This window comes from Aethalodelphis obliquidens, unplaced genomic scaffold (assembly GCF_003676395.1).
Source record: "Aethalodelphis obliquidens isolate GAN/ISIS:26980383/991018 unplaced genomic scaffold, ASM367639v1 scaffold4, whole genome shotgun sequence".
NCBI lineage: Eukaryota > Metazoa > Chordata > Mammalia > Artiodactyla > Delphinidae > Aethalodelphis > Aethalodelphis obliquidens.
Genome location: NW_020837948.1, coordinates 83280110 through 83300952, shown reverse-complemented (window position 1 = coordinate 83300952; position 20843 = coordinate 83280110). Strand labels below are relative to the sequence as shown.

Sequence of the window (20843 nt, the reverse complement as noted above, 5' to 3'; positions counted from 1 at the left end):
TTGGAATGGGATGTGGGGAATAGGTAAATAAAACATCCTTTGGGAGGCTACAGATATTACTTCAAGGGATAAAAGAAAAACATATGTTTAATTATGCTTGTTAACTAGAGAAAGGTAACTACCAGCAGAATTTAAAAGTTTAGTAGAACTTCCAAAATAACCAAAAGGACAAAAAGGAGTAAACAGAAATGTGACCAGACAACTCGAAAGTAAAGAAATAGGCACCCAGCAATAAAGTTGAGTACAAAAAATTAAAGATGGAAGAAATATGATCAAATATTTCAGGGAATATACTAACTATAAGTTGGCTGAATTTCTCTAGCAAAGACCCTAGACTGTCAGATCACACTTAAAAAGGAACATTTTGTGGCATGTGATTTATAAGAAATACACCTAAAATAATGAGAAAAATGTTAAAGAGAACATAACCATAAACACAGCCAAATGCATGCAAAAAAGAAGCATTATTATACATATTATCTCTATAACTTTTGAAGTGGGATATAACCACAAAAAAGTAAGTCTATTTAAATCTGTGTTAGAAATCCTATTCATTTGATATTAAAAACTCTCTCCTTCTCCTTGAATGATTGCTGGAATTGGTGTTAATTTTCAGGAAAGAATAAAAAGATCAGGAACCATTTCTTTACCTTTTTGTAGGAGGCTTGAATGGCTTGTTTGAAGGCAGAATTATGGATACTGCTTCGCTTTCTCTTTGAGGAATAAAAAATTGGTACATGAAAAGAGCTCTTCTCTTGGCCTATAGCTAAACTTTGTTGATCTTTATTATCATCAAGAGAAATTAAATCCTCATAGAAATCTGTTTCCAGATCATCTTCTTCAGTTTGTACCTGGAGAAAAATCCATATGAAGTAAGACATAATTTAGGAAATATTGGAGTTACTTGTGAACACTTAATGCAATGATCATTCATTCATTTATGCATTCAGTAAATGGTTTGTTGAAGACCCATCTTGCTAGAGAACGAGGTATAGTGTTAGTCCCTGTCTTCAGGGAGTCAAAGTTTAGTGAGGAAGAAAGATAATCACAGACACTTAATTCAATGTGGGTAGTGTTGTGTTGCCAAGGGGAGTGCCACAAATAACTATAAAACTCAGAGAGGCAATACCAGGGAAACCTCTGTCAAGGAAATGACTCCATAACTGAGATTTAGTGAGGTGACAGGAATAGAGAGTTATTTTTAATCTGCCTGTGAATTTGATGCCATTTGCAAGCTAATGGAAGGTATCTTTCAGAAAAGTGAGGCCTAGAAAAGGGGAGGGCAGATCCTGTCCTACCCTGCTCTGGCTCCATCACCAACCCTTTAGTCTCATTCATATGTTGGGCATTTGCACTCCCCTGGCCAAGTCTGCAAGACAGAGGACAAATAAATAATCCATTGGTTCTGCCTGGTGGGTGGTTATCAGTTTTCACCTGACTGGGTCTGGGAAGAAGAAAAAAAAAAGCCAGTGGGACTTGAATTATGAGTGGAGCAGGTATTTGCCAAGTCCAAGGTAAATCTTTGTTATGATTATGCTGGTAAGAGGAGAACAATGGACAAATTTTTTAAAGTTGCAAAGTAAATTGATTGAAGAGTACTTCTTTATGTTAAAAATGCTTGTCTGTACATCTGAAACTAACACAACATTATAAATCAACTATATTCCAATTAAAAAAATGCTTGTCTGGTGTGCAATGGAAAAATCCCTTGTTTTAAAATATTCAATATTAAAATGCACTGTGAGGCAAACCACATGTCACAATGAAATAGCTTGCACAATTAGTCAAGGGAAGAAATAACCCAGCTGTAAGAGAATCTTGCTCAACAGTAAAATACAGTCAAAAGTTCAGTGTTCCTTTGAGACATTGCAGGGCCTGCTAGTTAGCATTTAAAATGTCCACAAATGAGGCTCATCTGCTAACAAAGCAGTACCACCATATTTAAATGTAGTTGCTGACATCTCTTTACCATTTGCCTAAAATAATTCAGACTACAAATATTTTATTTTATAAATTAACTCTCACACAAGAAAAGATGTGTCAGCCTAAAGAAAACAATATTTGCACGTAAGGTAGGGGCATTGGGTATCCTGGGCAGAAGCTCAGAGAAAATCTGACCACCTATATTGGCTTGGTGGGAAGGCAGTTTTATAGATGAGCAGTGCTGGAAAATTAGATTGAACTGGGAAACTGGGGCCTGGCCTTGTATGCCCTGCTAAAGCATTTGAATTGACGTCTAAATGCAAGATTTTGCATCTGATAAGTTCTTTAAAAATATTATTTGAGTGACTGAAAACTTGAGAATGTTGTCATCACATTTGTTTTGCAAAGATCATGTTAACTACAGATAACTAAAGTAGAGGCAAGGAGAGCAGTTTAAAAAACTGTTGCAATCAGCCAAGTGATTCAGGAGAATGGCCAGGTATAGGGGAATGGTGGTTGGGTAGAGAGAAAGTGGTGGATTTGACAGATATTTAGGAGGTAAGTCAACAGAAGTTTTTGACCAAGTAAATGTGTATGTGTGTGTGTGTGGGGGGGGAGAGAGAGAGAGAGAGAGAGAGAATGAGTGAATGAATGGGAATGCTGTTTCATGAATGGGAATATGGAAAGTCAAGACAACATTTGAAAGGAGGAAGATGAGCTCTTTTCGTGAGGTGTAAGGAGCAGCTGGTGGGCTCTGATTAGCTCCATCTTCCTAGCATTTCCCAGGAAGAGATGTTAAGCAAACTCTGGGGAAAAGGTTTAATCCTCATTTTACATCTTATTCTTAGCCCTCCTGACTACCTGTGGATCTTGTGGGCTGATGACCTCCTGGGGCTCGATATGTGCTGACACTTCCACTTTTGTGTTTGAAGAAAGGAGCTGGGTTTGTAGGGAGGGGCAGAAGAGAGTTAAGAGAGACTTGGGGAATGGAGGGGACAGGGTGACACCTACTTTCTGTGGTGTGAGGGTTAGAGACAGAACCTGAAGTTGTGAATTTCACAAGGGATTTAGGGAGGCTTTGGGGGCATTGCAGATCTATGAAGGCTTGAGGCTTTGGGATATAGCAAGAGACCTTGTCTAGGTAGGTCAGTATATTGGTAAGAATCAAAAGTCTAGTGGTAACTGCACTCTGTAGTTTGCTGGTGACAGCAAGTGCTTTAGCGTACACCCAGTAGCGAGCAGCAGCTCCAAAGAAACGAGAGGAGGATTCCTGAGACACTGATACAACTCTGGGGACTGGTGCAGGGATCTTATGGTATTTAGCTCTGCATTTAGCGTTTGGAAGATCCCTGAGGGACAGAATTCTTCCTATGGTCTTCCATTCTGACTTCCTGTCCAATTGTCTTCCTTTCAGGAGCCCCCTCTAATCTTTGTGTGCCAGCCAGCCCATGATTTCATCTGTCTCAATAAGCTCCGATACTGTAGAAGAATGGAAGTCAGATGCCTGCTGAATTTCTCTTCCTCTACTGTTTTCAATAATGAATAGCTTAGATTTGCACAGCTGCCTGTTAACGGTATGAACAAAGTAATAAAGAGATCAGTGGAAAGTAAACCAATAGCTGTGACCTTGGGTCTGTTCTTTTCCAAATCTTTGAAGAAATATCACCATGACCTTCCTCAGCAATTGAATATTATCTAAAATTCAATGACGTATAGTTAGAGATCAGCTCAGGCAGCATCTTAAGGTTGGACAAGTTTCAGAACTACACGGATAATGAGATGAATCTACTTTCTTCTGAATGAGGATTTTTCAGGCTGTATTTCCTGATATAACTTGCCATACACGCTTGGGTTACTAAATTATATGGGTGGATCCAACATTCTGCTGGTAAATGTTTAACAACCAATTCTTTGAGAGGGAAAAAAAAAATCTGTGATTTACTACAGCATTTGCCTTTTCTTGTGCCATAAATATTCCTACTATAGCTGATTTCAAGCTACCTATATGATACCCCTGAATTCAAACTTGGGAAGAGATGCACAGTAGCAAATTATTAGTACTTTTTTGGTGGGACAACTAATGGTTTATAATGTTTAGCAAGGACTGACAGTTGGCTTTGATGGTTAAGTGTTTTGTCCTGCAAATTATTATATAGTATTTTTAAGATACAATAGATGTAAGTAACCTCAAGGGCATAGTATCATATAAGTGTAAAGTGTTATCTAAGCCCATGTTTGCTCTCTTGTGCTGAGCTTAATTAACATTTGTCACTTGTAAAACTGTATAAAAGGGATGCTTGCAGAGAATATAGGCAGTATGTTTCTTTGGAAATTATTGTATTTTGAAAGTAAGCTTATGGATTGGTTGTTTAGGAGTTAGAAAGCATCCTCCAACATAATGATATTATATGTAAATGTCTGGGTTTTAGCTCTGTCTACAAAGCCTACTCAATACATCGTAAGAATAGAATACATCTTCCATCATTGACAGACTTTTTGAGGTTATTTTTTCTTTGGAAAAAGGTCTCTTTTGAGTTCCTATTCAGCATACCAGCAAGACCTTTTCTACCTCCCTTGGTAGTGGTGGACCCTCTGGGGTTAGCATCTTCTGGATCTGTGGGGAGATAGTGAGTGTTCTCTTTACCTGGTCAGAGTCACGTGTTACTCTTGTCGCATCTACCTCCAGGCAGGGATGGGACTTCTCAGGGTAAGTCTCCCCAAAGGTGTTTGAATTTGGCAGTTGGACCCCAAGGACATTTCCCCACACCCATTAACATATATTAGATGGTTTTTAAATTGAGTTTGTCAAATGCCTGTATTTATATGAATATAAAATGTTTTTAAAAATTTTTTAGAAGAGATTGAATGAATTTTGCTGAACACATACTATCTGTAAAGTGGTCTCAGAAATCATTAGATTTTCTGAAATTCTCTCTAGTATGTCAAATTTGTATGCATGGATGTAGCCATTAAAGTCATGTCTTTCCTGTTTCTCTTATAAATTAAAAGAAACAAATTGTTTAGTTCAGCAAGTATGGAGTACTTATCATGTGTAAGGCCCTGGGCTACATTCTGAGAATATATAGTATGCTGCTTGTTACCTCTCAGGAAAACAAACAGAAAACCAAACCAACTAATAAAATGGGGTGGAAGGTAAGCAGAAGTACCCCCATTATACTTAAATTCATCTTAATTTTTTTTTTGGAAGCCGGGCCCTCTTTTATGTCTAAATTTTGTGGTTATCCGAGAGAACTAACTATGGTAGAAGAAAATTCTGAATAAACCAAGTCATTTATCTGAGTGGGGACATGTTACAGCTATTTGTTCACGGGAGAAAGCATGAACTCTGGAATTTGGAAAAGTTGTGCTTAAATCTCTAATCCACTACTTACTAGCTGTTTAACTTTGGACAAATTAGTTTCCTTATTTTCCATCTGTAAATTGATGATAATAACACTGACCTTACTGGGTTGTGGAAGGATTAAATACCAACACATAAAAGGTGATGAAAAATGTTCATTACCTTTTTATTCTGTCCCTTCCTTCATGACTCATTTTTCATTGGAAATTTAGCTTATAATCACCATTGGCACTTGGAGTGCCCCATGATAAGCTGTCGTACCTCGAAGTTGACATTTTCCAGATTGGCAGGGAAACGGTATGGATTACTTGCTCTACTGCTTTTGACAGTTTTACATATTCCTCCAGTGAAAGAGTTATCGAGGACTTCTCCTCTGGCTTCTCCTGCCAGAAAATGAAACCTATAAACAAAGTAATTTTTAAGAATTCAATAGATGTAGAGCAATCTTTAAAATTTACTGTATATGAAAGAAATTATTCTCTTAGATGTTTTTGACTCATGACAAATGGCTTGAAGGAAAGCCCATTTTTTTGTAGTTTATGGTGAGGTATCCAAAAAGGGCTGGAAGCCAAACTCAGCCCCTCTGGCTCTGTTAGGTTCTCCCTTTTCCATTTATTTAATTGTTCTAGGCTTTCATCATGACATAAAATTTGAGTTTATAATTATTTCATGAGTTACAGAACCAGTACAAACTTTGGAAGTAGATTATGAAATAAATTATTACATAATGCCAATCTGGGTTCACTTCCTTCAGTATGATACAGTAAAAGAATTCTTATAGAGAGCTAATAATGAAATAGTAATAGCAATATTTTAATAGAATTGTAATCATACTAGTTTGTTTTTATTAATAACTATAATGATATTTAAAATTTGTTTAACAAATGCTTACATAATATTTACTCTAAGTCTAGTACTGTTTGATCTGTATTTAATATTATTATATTTACTTAATATTTATGATAACCATGTGATATAGATATAATTATTATACCTATTTTACAAATGAGGAAATTGAAGCATAGAGAGATTAATTAGCTTAGTACAAATCAAGTATTTAAGAAATTGTTTTGTGGTAGATGAAAACTTTTTCAGAATGCTAATTGTTTTCCAAGTTCTTATAGATATTAATATGTATTCTGTGAAAAAAAAAGTTTTGTGTCAAAAATTTGATAATGCTGGATTACATAAGATGAGATAATAGAAAATATATATACTGGTCTCTGCCCCCCATTTCCTGGACCAGAGCTCTCAAAACCCTTGCAATTTCCTGAATGATGAGAACACTAACAGCATCTTTTCTTCTAGTATTTGTTCTTTGACCCCAGTTTTTGACACAGAGCTCCTAAATCCCTTGGAATTTCTTGTGTGACAGCAGTGTCTTTTGTTCCAATGAGGTGACTCTTGGTGGGCTCCTGGATGGGGGCTGGTCACCAGAAAGATCATGCCATGATTCAAGGCTTGGAATTTTTTGCCCTACCCTCCATTCTCCAAAGAGGGGAAAGAGGCTAGAAATAGGAGTAATGATCTATCACACGTATGTAATGAAGCCACCATAAAAATACCCAAAGTATGGGGTTCAGAGAGCTTCTGGCTTGGTGAGCATATGGAGGTGTGGGGGAGTGGTACCTAACAAGGGCATGGAAGCTCCTTCCCCTTCCCACATCCTTGCCCTACCCATCTCTCCCAGTAGGATGTTCATCTGTATCCTTTATCATATCCTTTTATAGTAAACTGGTAAATATAAGTAAGTTATTTTACTGATTTCTGTGAACAGCTTTTGCAAATTAATCAAACCCAAGGATGAGCTCTTGGAAATCTTCGATGTGTCAGAGGCACAGGTGAGAACCTGAACTTGCAATTGGCATCTGACACTGCAGGGGGCAGGGGCAGTTTTCCAGGACTGAGCCCCTAACCTATGGGATCTGACACTATCTCCAAGTAGATTGGGTCAAAATTCAGTTAAACTGTAGGGCTCCTGGCTGGTGACACAGAGAATTGCTTGGTTGGGGGAAACCTACCCCACATCTGGCATCAGAAGTGTTGTGAGTGTGGCAGTCGTGTGAGAATAAATGAGGTACACAGCAGGAGGACCCATATGTGAATCAGATCTCAGTAAAGCTGTTTTTTAAAAACAGAGTGATGCCTGTGGGTTCTGTAACTTGTATCTCTTGGTCAAATTCTCACCCTTATTGAATTTGTACCAATGGGTATTTGAGAGAGGAAATAAGAGGAGCTGGTCTGGAAAGAACTTTCCGAAGTACTTAAATTTGCATGAAAAACACACGTATTTAAGACTCTTTCATTTTCTGAGTTAAGAGGGATCAATGAGGAAAAAAGAATTGTTTACCTTTAACTGCCTTATACCATGTACTATAAATTTGTCACAAACAAGAAAGGGCTTGAGAAGAACGGTTCCCAGGTCATGAGGAATCTATGAAGGTAGCAGCTGCTGGCAGAGAGCCTGAAGGTAGGATTTCTGTGGAGGTGACTCTGTCAGGGTGCGTCTGAGGAAACTTTTAGGAGTGAAGCCAACTATGCAGCAACTTTGAGCTCTATTCTTTCTCCTCCCCTCTGTGGCATTTAAGTTGACTTTAAATATTTTGGTGTTTCAACTGCATTGTGGCTTTTAATATTTTAGGTTTCTAAAGTGCTTTATCTAATTTGGCTTTAATGTTATGTTTTGTAACTTTTTGAATTTAATTAAAATTTTCATATATACAGATACATAAATATGCATGTGTGTTCATGTATTATACGTGTGTGTGTGTGTGTGTGTGTGTGTGTACGCGTTTGTACTTTGGATGAGCCTGAGAAAAAGCAAACAGCATACTACTATCGCCTGATTCTTGCTTCAGATTTCACACCTTGTGACTGATGTTGACAAAGTAGCAATGTTGGTATGTCTTATTAAATTCCTTCTTGGAGAGATGCCATTTAAAAAGAGGGATAGCTACCCCGGAAACTTCTTATTTTGGGTAGAAATGTGTTGGAGGGAGGCAGAGATTCTAAGGCCAGCAGGTTAGAGAGATTCCAGTAAGCAGCTCTCAAAACTCTCAGTCCCTGGGGAGGCGAGGAGAGGACTGGCTGTCCCTGAGCCAGTAGGTTTCGCTCATTTCTGAGAACTCTTGGGACAACAGCTCTGGTTGGCAGCGGCCCACACGGTCCTTCTGCCAAAGTACACAGAGCATGTGGTCCTCCCCAGCTGTAACTCGAGAGTCTCGACCAACTGAACAAGAGGTGAGTTTGTAATGTCATCCCTAATCAATCAGAACATTAGAAAATGTGATGATCAGTGGGAGTTTCTGGCTGAGTTCTTCTTCCAAAGAAAGGAAAAAAGGAAAACATTTCTGTACCCTGATAAGATGCTGTTGAAACATTCTCGATGAAATCAACTCTAATTAGGAGTTCTTAGGACAGAACCTCCAATCAGTTTGTAGTCATCCAACATACAGATGAGGGAACTACAGCCCAAAGATATTTAATTACTTGGTCATGATCTAGTGAATTAATACAGAAGTAGGTCTAGAACACGGCTCCCCTTATTTCCAGACTAATGGCTGTTCCATTGTACTGCTGTCCTTGAGTTTGTTTCAATAGCTTCTAGTTTTTATTCTAATCAAATGAGGTTGTATTTGCAATTTCTGTTGTTTGTCTTTGGTGCCTCAAGGTTTCATTTTATGCAAGTCTGGCCATACAAGTAAAGACAAGAAAAAACCCCACTACAAAGCAATAAAAGTTTGTAGAAAACTATTTGTTTTCTGGGCAAAAATTGAAAGAATAATCCTTTACCATGAGAAAAGGAGAGTACAAGAGATTACTGGGTTTTCTTATGCTTCCAACTAAGGCTTAGCTCTTGTTTTCAATTTTTCTTGTATTTCCTCTCAAGTTTTCTCAGACACTGTCTCAGTCTAATGAATTTAGAATCCCTTGCCAAACCTCCAATGTCCTCATGACCTAAAAGAGGAACATTAGAATTTCTGAGCATTATTTAAAGATCAGGAGGAGGGTTGCGTGGCCCACCGAGGTTTCTTCCATTACGTTCTCATCTCTAAGGTGGATATTGTCCCAAATCAGAATGAAATGGTAGAAATAACCCAGGTCTTGGAGGCTGGGTTTGAATCCTGTTCCTCCATTTACTAGTTGTTAAACTTGGACAGGTTAGTTAATCTCTCTGAGGCTCCTTTTCCTGGTTTGTAAGTTGGGCAAGTAGAACCAGATGGTAATGCAGGTCTGACCTTCTGCCTTTAAACTGTACTGACCTACCCATACATCACATAGTCCATGTAAGAGGAAGTTTTGGACGCCCTCGCCATGTTCACATCTCCTCTTACTCCCCTACTTTTTCACATCATTGTTTTTTGATCACCCTATTTTTTCTGTGTTTGCCTGACTCCTTTCCTTCTGGCTCTGTCTCCACTATTGGCTCAGGGCTTGCCTCTCATGCTTGAAGAATGGTTTTGCTTCCTTAGTGTTTTCACTTTCAGTACACTCACAGGCGTACTTTTTGATACCCTTTTTCTCCATTGTCAGTAGGCGTTTTTGGCTGAGGTTTTCTTCCAGGGAATGGAGAAGAAGGAAACGATTTCTGCACATTGATAAGAAGATGCTGTTGAAGCACTCTCATTGAAATCAACTCTAATAAGGAAATTTTAGGACCTAACCTCACATCAGTTTGTAGTCTTCCAACATACAGATGTGGAGACTGCACATTTCTGAGTGGGTCCTCACCCTTTCAAGATATAGTCCCGGGAATCCACCCTGGTACCTCCCAGCTTGGCTGGCCTCCCACCAGTTTCCCCCGATCCCCTCCAGAGCTGTCAGAAGGCTATATAAGAATTAAAACAAACTATGTTTATGAAGTACTCACAGCATTGTTCACTATGAACTAAATATGAAAATGCTAAATTCTTTTATTCCTTAGGAATGAGGATTATGGCCTGCGTGAGCTGCTTGAGCGTGGTAGCCTAGTGTCCGGGACAGGGCTGGTGAGAGGAGTAAGACATTCATGAGGAATGTAGACAGTGGTGGGTCTCATTGCTTCATTGTTGCTTCCAACTCATTAGTTCTGAGATGGTCCTACTTCCCAAATGATAAAAAGATGATACATACCCAGTGCCCATCAGCTGTACACTAGGGATGGGATTATACTGCCGTGAGCATACTGATTTTTTTCTCCCACAATCCCTTTCATCTGAATTGTCTCCACAATCATTTTCTCCATTGCATTCCAACTTGCTCGCAATGCAGCGACCTAGTCAAGAAACAGCAACATTGACAACAAATGATCATTTAAGAAAGTATTTGCTGATTTGAAACATGAGTACTTTAAATTTCAAGGGAAGGTTGAAGGCAAGTTTTCATTATTTTTGATAAAAAATTAGGAAATATGGAAATGGAATGACAAACTGATGTTTTCCCTTATTTTTTAGGATTACAAGAGTCAGGATATAATTATTTAGTCACTGTTGAGCTCATTGTCTTAAATAAGGGAAATAATTCTAGAATCCCATTACCATTACAGTGAGCTTGCTGCAGAAATCATCTTCTGTAGGAGAAAATTAACAATAGGCTCAGATTTTTTTTTTGATTCAGGATAAGAGACTCAAGGTCACTGTTTTTTTCAAAAAAACTATAATTTCACACACACACGTCTACTGGTACACATAACAACGTGGCTGAATGTCTGAAATTTTACGTTGGGTGAAATAAGCCCGACACAGAAGAGTCATGCCGTTTGAATCCTTTATCTGATGTTCAACAACAAGGAGAGAAATTAACTGGAAAGAGGAAAGCAGGAACTTTTTGGGTTTATGGAGATTTTCTGTACCTTGATTGGGGATTATTTACATGGGTGTATATATTTGTCAAAATCAAATTGCACACTTACTATCAGTGTATTTTACTATACATAATTATTACATATTTTAATGTAGATATTCACTGTTTATGATTACTGTTAATAATTGTTTCACTGCATATAATTTACTATATCTAATTATTTTTTTTGGACAAATTAAATGCCTGGGTACTACAGTATTAGGTAGCAGTTTGAGTGAATTTAGATAATAGTACCAACTCCATGTACCCAGACAATTCCCTTCCTTTTTAAACTTGATGAATTTCATAAGGATCCTAGGAATCAGTATGTGCCTATATATTACTGAACTTGAAATGGTTTATGTACAATGACAGATAGCCCGCCTCCTGCCCCTCAGCCTCTTGCCTATAGTCAGGGATGCTGGCATCTGTACCATTACGTACAGGTCTCACTGACAATGATTAAATGTTTTACTCAGGATTATCTGGTTACCTATTTTAAATTGTGATCAACATCTCACTACAGCTATGCATGACTATTTGGACTAACTGAAATGCTTGGGGAAATTGGGTATTCTATTGAATTAAATTTTTGTACTAATAGGGAGTTCCCCAGAAAGTACTTAGTTTTTTGGTTAATAACATTCAGTAAGAAGGTAGAATGTAATGAAAGTAATTAAGTCCTCCTTTGATTATTCAAAATCTTGTATCGAGACCATTATTATAGTTCTGAGCATCATAAACATACAAGACTGAAAATACAGAGGGAATTGAATTCCTGTCATTCCCAAGATATAACCTGAAAGACGCTCTGTTTTTAAAACAGCACATCTCTAGTTTTTCTGTTTGCTTTTCTTAGGGCAGAGCAGAATGGGTAATTTAGTATGCAATAGAGATGATTTTCCTAAAGAAAAAGAAAGGACAAATATGACAGTTTTTAAAAGTTTTGAACCTAGCACTCACAAATTTGAACAAAAGCTAATTTTTGATACAGTTACATTAAAAAGTATCCCATTTTATCAGGTGGAGATAGGGGTACACATGTAAGGTACAGTTCTCATTAACCTAGGTTTGTGAGCAGGGTACCAGATATGTTAGGAATTCAATTATTCATTTGGTACTTCCAGGGATATTAGAGAGGATTTATTAGCAAGGGTAGGGATGAAAGCAAGAGGAATTCTCTTCAGTGATGTTTAGGAATGGGTGGCAGGAGTGATATAGGTCTGTGATGGGACAGAGCTGAGAATGATTCCAGACCTTGGAAACACAATGGAATAGGAAGCACAAGGGGAGAGAGATTGTAAGCCATAAATATATCCTATACCAAAGAAGGAATGGGAAAAATGAAGGGAAATTTGGATAGTACAGGATTTGTAGAAGTCAGCATGCTTTAGCCAGCACATGCATATATATACTTACACCTGGAACTATGTAGTCATTTGAATGGTACATGATTTTCCTATTTACTTGAACTGATTTGTGTTACTACAATGGTATATTATTTTTATAACTAGTTGCAAATTCTCATCTTTATGCTTAAAGTTACAACTTTGAGAGAGGAGTTGGCATAGCGCATGGGGATTATCCTCATGGGTACTTCTCAAAGATCCATGTATACATTAAAGTAATATATTCAGTCTTGGGGGACTCTGAAGATGCAATCATGAGAGAGGAAAGGAAAGATAGACATTTTTTGATGTTGTTGTTAATTGAGCCAAACATCATTCTGAATATCCTGAGTCAGACAAATAATGGTCCATTCAACATTGTATTCCCTTTCAGAGTGGCATTAGTGGATGTTTCTAGGAGAGCACAGTGGTATATCATCTTCAGTGGAATATTTAACAACCAACAGGCCATGGTACCACTCAGTCAGAATGGATTCCAACCATATTTGTGCTAGGGATTAGCTGGTTAGTGGTTGGATCCTAGGAAGATCTAGAGATTCTTGGTGAAGGGATCTGGATAGTAGGGCAGAGGTCACTAAGAGACCTCAGGGTAGCAGCTGCTTACCCACCATTACAGATGTATTTCAACAGTTCAGTTTCTATCACTAGTTATGGACATATTGCTGATGAACTAGAGATCAGCTGTGCCTATACCACTAACTTTCCTGAACTCCCTCATTATGAATTGTTAGCTCATGGATGTATCTAAAGCCTTCTCAAACTTGTGGATATTTCTGGCCTAAACAAAGCTCTTTTGTAATAAATCTCATAGATTTATCATCTATTGAATAAAAGAGTTCTTCCTGGTAATCTGTTCTAAAAACTACCCTTCATGGTTCAAATAGTTGTGCTTCAGTTATAAATTTTTATCTTAATATTCTGGTTCTAATGTTAAGGTCTGCATTCCCCTGAGCCATTGCCATCAAGATTTTTCTTATATTCCCTCTTTTGTCAATATGTGACATGACCTTATTTTTGTAGGCATAATGTCTATCTCCCGACCCATGTCCCACCCTCACATCTCAGGTTTGGGGGATGAGGTACAGAGGGAAAACCCTGACACCAGCATTCCTGCCTGACATTCAGAAAAGATTGGCAAAGCTGAAGGCAGCAAGCAAGGAGTAAGAAGAGAGAAACATTAGACCCAGGTCTGGGGTCAGTTTTCTATAGGAATTTGAAATCTGCTATTTAGTTCTAAATACGTTTCAGTGTATCTCAGAGTACACAGAAGTGATGGGATTTTATTCATCTGAACTCTAATTTTAACTTTAAATTGACTATTTATATAAGAAAACAGTGAACTATGGCCCATGGATGAAAACTGACCTGCCACTTGCTCTTGTAAATAAAATTCTATTGGCACACAGCCATGCTCAATTGTTTATCTACTGTCTATGGCAGCTTTGATGCTAAGATGCCAGAGTTGAACAGCTGCTGCATAGACCGTATGGCCAGCAAAGCCTAAAATATTTGGCATCTGGACCTTTCCTGAAAAAGTGTGTAGAAATCTCATCTAGACTGTTCAAAGTGTTGAGCTTTGGAGAGCCATTAATTAGCAAGAGAATACATAGATTAAGTGGTATATTCAAAATTTGATTATAATCTAATGATACTTAAATTTAAAAATTTACAATTTTCTGAATGAGAATTGTACTTGAAGTTTAAAAAGTTTGAAGTTTGAAATGGTTGCCACCATTTAAATCATTTTCAACCTCCTCTTCTGACAATTACCTTTGGAGTCATTCAATGGACCACACCAGAAAATTTGTCACATCATCTCTAGTCATCCCCTTGACATACTATCTTAGCTTTAATATTCTTATCTTAATAAACTATATTAAAATTTTAAAACTCTGTCACCCCTTTTCAATTGCTTATTCTGATTCTAGATTTGTGCTTCTTAATAACCAATTTTTTTTTTTTTTTTTTTGCGGCATGCAGGCCTCTCACTGTTGTGGCCTCTCCCGTCGCAGAGCACAGGCTCCGGACGCGCAGGCTCAGTGGCCATGGCTCACGGTCCCAGCCGCTCCGCGGCATGTGGGATCCTCCCGGACCGGGGCACAAACCCGTGTCCCCTGCATGGGCAGGCGGACTCTCAACCACTGCGCCACCAGGGAAGCCCTAGCCAATTTTTAAAAGTATCTGCCTCTTCCTCCGTTTCCTTCTCCTCATTCTCTTCTTACTGCTGTATCACAGTGTAGGAACCTGGGAGTCGTACTTGATGAGCAAATGAATCAAGTAAGTGGTCAAGATGATTATAGCTTGAAAGCTGTAATTTTACACATGAATAGCATGTAATTGGTAGCATAACACCCCTGTCCCCACAGGCTTAAAGTATGGTGGGACTTCTCTATCATGACTTTCACTGGGAGTCAATTGGAATAAATTTATTTAGTCATTTTTAATGAAGACTGAACATTTTCCAAAAGTACATTACCACTGTCACAGCGGAACTTATTCTTGCAGTCAACCTCTTCAATTTTGCAGAGCTTAGAAGGGATGCATGGTTGAAAGGTCATGAGGGGCTCAGTACATGGTTGTCCTCCAAACTGACTGGGGCGCAAGATGGACCTAACTTTAAACTGAAAGAAAAGGAGAGAAAGGTGAGTAACTGAGGCTGGGTCAAAGCCAAAAACTACCTAAGAAAACTGGGCTTTTCAATCACAGTAGTGATTTTTCCTATAGTGGCATTTGCTGAATTAAATAATGACTTTTTCCAGTTCTATTACTGTGTGTCCTTAGGGAAGTCAATACTTTTTGGGTCTCACTTTTCCAACCTGTAAAATGAGGAACTGGGACAAAAGATTTCTTAAGATTTCTAACTCTGAAATCATATGATTCTAAATTGAATAGAAATCAAATGCACACATATTTACTGAGCGTGTCCTGAGTGCAATAAATCTTCCAGGTAATAACAGTAGCTCTTTTATTCCTCAAAGATAGTGTGACGTGATAAATGTGAAAGGATTTGGGGGCTCTTTTGCATGAGGAAGTCACCATGGAAACCAGGGCTGACACATTCTCCACACTTTAGAAGATTTTAAACAGGCAGTAGTAAAACAAAGAGTCAGAGAGGGAAAGAAATAGGACAGGACTAAAAACTACTGACTTTGAAGTCAGAAAAATCCAAGTTCGAAATGTAGTCTTCTATTCATTAGTGGTGTATTCTTGGGCAAATTACTTAACCCCTAATGAGCTGTCACTTCCTCATCTATAAAATGGGTAGAAAAACAATGTGATGTGAAGTTTGAATAAGGTGATGTATGTAAAGGGCATAGAACAATTTCTCTCAGAGAGCGGGTGCTCCAATAATGAGTTCTGTCTACTTCCCTAATGTCTGAATGCTTAGCCCCTGACCTGACTGGGGTTCACATGGGCCAGTGTCCTTACAGGAATGAGCTTGAGATGGGTAAATATTGCAGCTGGGAACAATAAACAAATAGAGGGACTTTCCCATGGGGAGAGGGATGTTAGAGGAAAGGCAAGGAGTCATTTTAATTAATGCCCCTCATTTCTGTCTGATTTTAAACCTTGGACTGAAATCCCCATTTTTTAGCACTTATTTTTGCCTTGTGAGCTCTCAGAGGGCACAGGCAGTGGAATTCAGAGCTGGGCGAGTGCAATACCAATTCTGGGGGGTAGAACATTGTTTTTGGTGTTCACATGACAATAAACCATGCAAAATGAATCCTCCTTCCCCCCCAACATGTTGCTAAATGGAATTTTCCTTCAGTGGAAGCTGGGACAGTTCATTTTCAAATATTGAAGAAATTCAGCATTTCTATGACTGTTGAGTCTGTCAGGGAATTCGAGAATTTTACGGTGATTCCGACTTCTGAATACACCCACATATCACCTACCTGTTTTTCAACACAAGGGTCACAGTCTGACCACGGTCCATAATCTCCCAGGAGGCAATTGATCGGACAAGTTTGCCAGTTACATTCTCTGGTCTCCTGCTTGGTGCAAAGCTGGTCGCAAAAGTTTTCCAGATAGTACTGATTCACAACGATGTATCTGTAACAGTGAGGAAAAAGCTGCTTAGAATGAGTGTATTCATTGTGGCTCCAGCTCCATAAGAAAAAGATCATTGGCTCAATTACAGTGAATACAAGGAAAGAAGGTTTTCATGGAAAATCAGGCAGTGTGGCATATGTGCAATTCTTACCACTTACTGGAACTCAGCACTGGGTCCATAATTTGTTGGGCGCTGTGCAAAATGGAAACGGGGGGTGCCTCACGTTCAAAGCTTATTAAGAATTTCAAGAAAATGACTGCAGAGCATTAAGCCAAGCACAGAGCCCTTCTCAGTGTGCGGTCCTGTGTGACTGCACAGGTCACACGTCCATGAAGCTGGCCCTGACTGAATTCCTGGAAGGGACTGAAAGGGAAAGAAAAGGAAGAAGAAAGTTTCTGCAAATTGCTTAAAAGATGACAACACAGGGTGATAAATACAATGATTGTGATAGAGCCAGAGTGCCCTGGGCCCAAAGAGTAAGGGAGAAAGTGACATGAGAGATACATTTTGAAAAATTCATGTGAATTTCCCAGGCAAGAAAGGGAAGGGCATTCAGAAGGAAGATCATGTGCAAAGATTAGAGGTGGAGAGTATGACACGTCCGTGAAGGGACTTGTGGGACGGACCTGAGAAGTGCATAATTGAGAGGGATGGAATATATTGTGGTACTTTATTTGGTAGGCAGTAGAGAGCTACTGAGGGACTCTTGAGTAGAGAAGTATTATAAACAAATCTGTTCTTACATCCTTCATGGATGGTTTATTGGGGCAGTCAGTTGGTGATTTAATGACACTCACACTACATATGTAAAAATAGTTTTCTAACATAGATCTCAAAAAAGTGCTATAACAGTTAAAACACATTAAATATATGCCTTTCTCCTCCAAGTCATGTGTGCATCTTCGTGGACTAGAAATATCTAACAGATTTAAAGAAACTGTGGGGATGAGTAGTCTAAATTGATGAAAAGGCTGAATTATTAAATGTTATCAAGTAAACACAGTTTCTTGCCTACTGGTCCATGACAACAATCAAGCTAATAGCTAGCAGTGCTGATCAATTGAGGTCCTGTTAGACTCAGTTGAATGAGTAGAAAATTCTCTATAATTAACTCTCTAACTGTAGGCAAGCAGAGTTATGTGCTGATTGAAAAAAAGCCTGAGTAGTGATTCTAAGTAAGTTAGTCAACTGAAAATATTGCACAGATTCTTAATTAAATTTCTTTGAAACACCTCAATTTTCGTGGAGAACAAAAGTAGACTCCATTTCAACCTTATGTGGAAAAGACCTCAAATTCCATCCAAATTCATGAATTCTTTTCAGAATTAAAAAAAAAATTGTGGGTTATAGTCTGCAAACGTTATACTTTTAGATATATTTTTTTCCCATCACTTAGTGTGGCACTTTTGATTTTGCTAACTCTGTCCTTGAGGTTTCACAGGGCACAAAGAAAAGCTACAAAGTCCACACCCACCTCTGTCTGGTCTGGGTTCCAGAATTGCAGGTTTTTGAGCAGCTGGACCACTGAGTCCATGGGTAATGATCACAGAAACAGGCTTGGCCCTTGTCAATCAGAGCACTCAGTAGGATGAAATATAAGATGGAGTGTCTGGCCATGCCTGGAGAGCCTCCAGACCCTGAAAAGAAATGATATAAAACATACCAAACATCTGTGAGGTAAAACTTTATAGGTCATTCTCAGTTACAACCTCAAATATGATCTTAGAAAACATCTTGCCTTCCTCAAGGCAAAGTAACACCTGTAAATTCACATGCTTATGAGTATAAATGTTATTTCTAAAGATTTTTAGGGTGGACATTCCCATAGTTACAAACCCCAGTACTAGTAAGTTTCTCTGAACTGTCAGTGATAGGCTACAAGACAAACTATGTAGTATATATTTGTATCTCATTTCATTCCTAAATGGAAATTTTTATGTAGTCTTATACTTTTCCAAATAACTGCTTATTGTGTGTGGACAGTGCCCTCAAGTACCACCTAGTACTACCTTTCAGTTTTTCATACTTTTCTGGGCCTGGGGAAGGACGTTGGAACCCTTCTTTTTGAAGCTCTATTTACTTTTCTGGCACCTTGGAAGCTTGTTAAAGAGAGTTCACTGTCCAACTATCTAGTTTTAGAGTCATGGAAGTTAGAGCTGGAACGGATCTTTGAAACCTTCAGATTAAACTCCCTCATTTTATGGATGATGAGACGGAGGCTTAAGCAGGAACAGTAAGGTTGAGACTACATGACAAGTAACAGCCCAAGACTCCTCATTCTTGGATGAGATGCATTCCTTCATTGAATTTCTAATAACGCTAACTAGTGTTCCTGGAGCATCTAGATGCTTGGAACTCCACTACCCAGAACACAAGAGGGTTTATTCAGATGTGGCTGAATGCCAGAGAAAACTTGGACCAGTGGTTCCTCATGTGCTGTGGAGCCTTGAGGATCTGTGTGTTATTGGATGGAAATTGCAAAACCGTTATCTGCCCTCCCAATATTGCCATTTTGATTTTTGTATCTCTAACAAAACACACAACATGGTTAAATATGTACAGAAAATGCTGCTGTAATTAGTATAGTAACTTCCATTTAAAGAAATATTAATAGAACGCCATTCACCTAATTTCTCTGTGTCTCAGTTTTATTATCCATAAAATAGGGATAATACTTTTACCTTCTTCATAAGACTTTTGTTAGGATTCAGTAAGAAGAAAATTCATGTAAAGTGCTTAGAACAATCCTTGGTATAGAATCATCACTCAATAAATATTAGTTTTTCAAAAGAGTAGTAACACTTGAGTGTTTCAAAGTTAATTGTGGCTATCGGTCATGAATTTTTCAAAATAATGGGCTCCTCAAATTACAGCAAGAATCTTGTGAAAATTGAAAATATGTTTTGATGTTAAATAAGACTATTCATGTTTAACATGATTTAGAAATACGGCTTTAGTTACTTTTCAGCTTACAAATAAAATCAGATCCCTGACCATCTTTTTTGAAATTACAATTTCCCACCAGTGTTTCCTATCCTCCTTCACTGCTTTATTTTTCTCTGTTATTCATACCTTCCTAATATATAAAGTACTATGTAATTTAAATAAATATCTCCTCTTTCCTTTCTCCTTCTTCACTAAAATATGAACACCATGACAGTTGATCTTTTTTGTCTGTTTTGTTCATTTCAGCATTTAGAAGAATGAGAGCAAGCATACCACGCAATGAATAAATGTTGTAGAATTGAGTCTAGGAAACAGTTTAGAAACGGGTTTTGATGAAATCTGAATAATGTAATTTAAGTCCATAATTACAGCCACTTCTGTAATATTATTCTCAAAATTTCTGCCAGATTAAGTATATTTCATAGACTAGAAATGAACTTGTCTGTTCAGTTGTCACCCATTGTTTCAGCAAGAGTGATAGTTTGTAGCATAACTGGTTTATTTCTAGTTTGTTGTAATAGTTGATTTGAAATAAAAAACTAGATCTCTTGAGATTCAAATTTATTTTTAGAACACCATAATATATTAAGTTAGTCTGCCTCTTATTTATTTGATAATATTTATTGTGTTCTAAAATATATAGAAATGCATGAAGAAGAAAATTAAGATGATTTATTATATAACCAGAAAAATTCTGCTGACATTTAAAAAATACATATAATATATGCCTGCATTTGAAAAGTTTAAAAAGAACAGAAAGAAAAATGTAACACCTGAGGTCTGTTCTACCTATAGCCAGAACCTCTTCCTACACATAATCACTTTTCTCTTTTTATAGGTAGAAAATGGAGGGAAAATTCTTCCACACATTCCCTTACACATATACATGTATGCATGTTCTTTAAATATATACACAAAAAAGAAGTATGATGTATATTACTTTGTACTTTGTTTTTCACTTCACAGTATACTTTAAAGATATTTCCATATTAATATTAATAGATGTATATCTACTTCAATTTTTCCCTTAGCATTCTTTTTTTTTTTTTTTTTTTTTTTTTGCGGTACGCGGGCCGTTCACTGTTGTGGCCTCTCCCCTTGCATAGCACAGGCTCCGGACGCGCAGGCTCAGCGGCCATGGCTCACGGGCCCAGGCGCTCCGCGGCATGTGGAATCTTCCCGGACCAGGGCACAAACCTGTGTCCCCTGCATCAGCAGGCGGACTCTCAACCACTGCGCCACCAGGGAAGCCCCCTAGCATTCTTTTTTTAAAAATTTTATTTATTTATTTGGCTGCATTGGGTCTTTGTTGCTGCACTTGGGCTTT

At 38.0% G+C, this 20843-nt stretch overlaps 1 protein-coding gene across 1 annotated transcript in view; it reads right to left on the bottom strand.

Annotated features, from left to right (window-relative positions):
- The window catches only part of C6 (complement C6), a 91101-nt gene extending 72914 nt beyond the window's left edge, over positions 1–18187 (bottom strand). Inside the window, exons 1-6 of the mRNA XM_027101196.1 lie at positions 18045–18187; positions 16413–16569; positions 14990–15134; positions 10397–10538; positions 5546–5684; positions 651–851 (exon numbers count right to left, since the gene is read on the bottom strand). Coding sequence (XP_026956997.1) covers positions 651–851; positions 5546–5684; positions 10397–10538; positions 14990–15134; positions 16413–16569; positions 18045–18187 — 927 coding nt within the window. The remainder of the gene's footprint in view (positions 1–650; positions 852–5545; positions 5685–10396; positions 10539–14989; positions 15135–16412; positions 16570–18044) is intronic.
- Positions 18188–20843: the final 2656 nt, after the last annotated feature.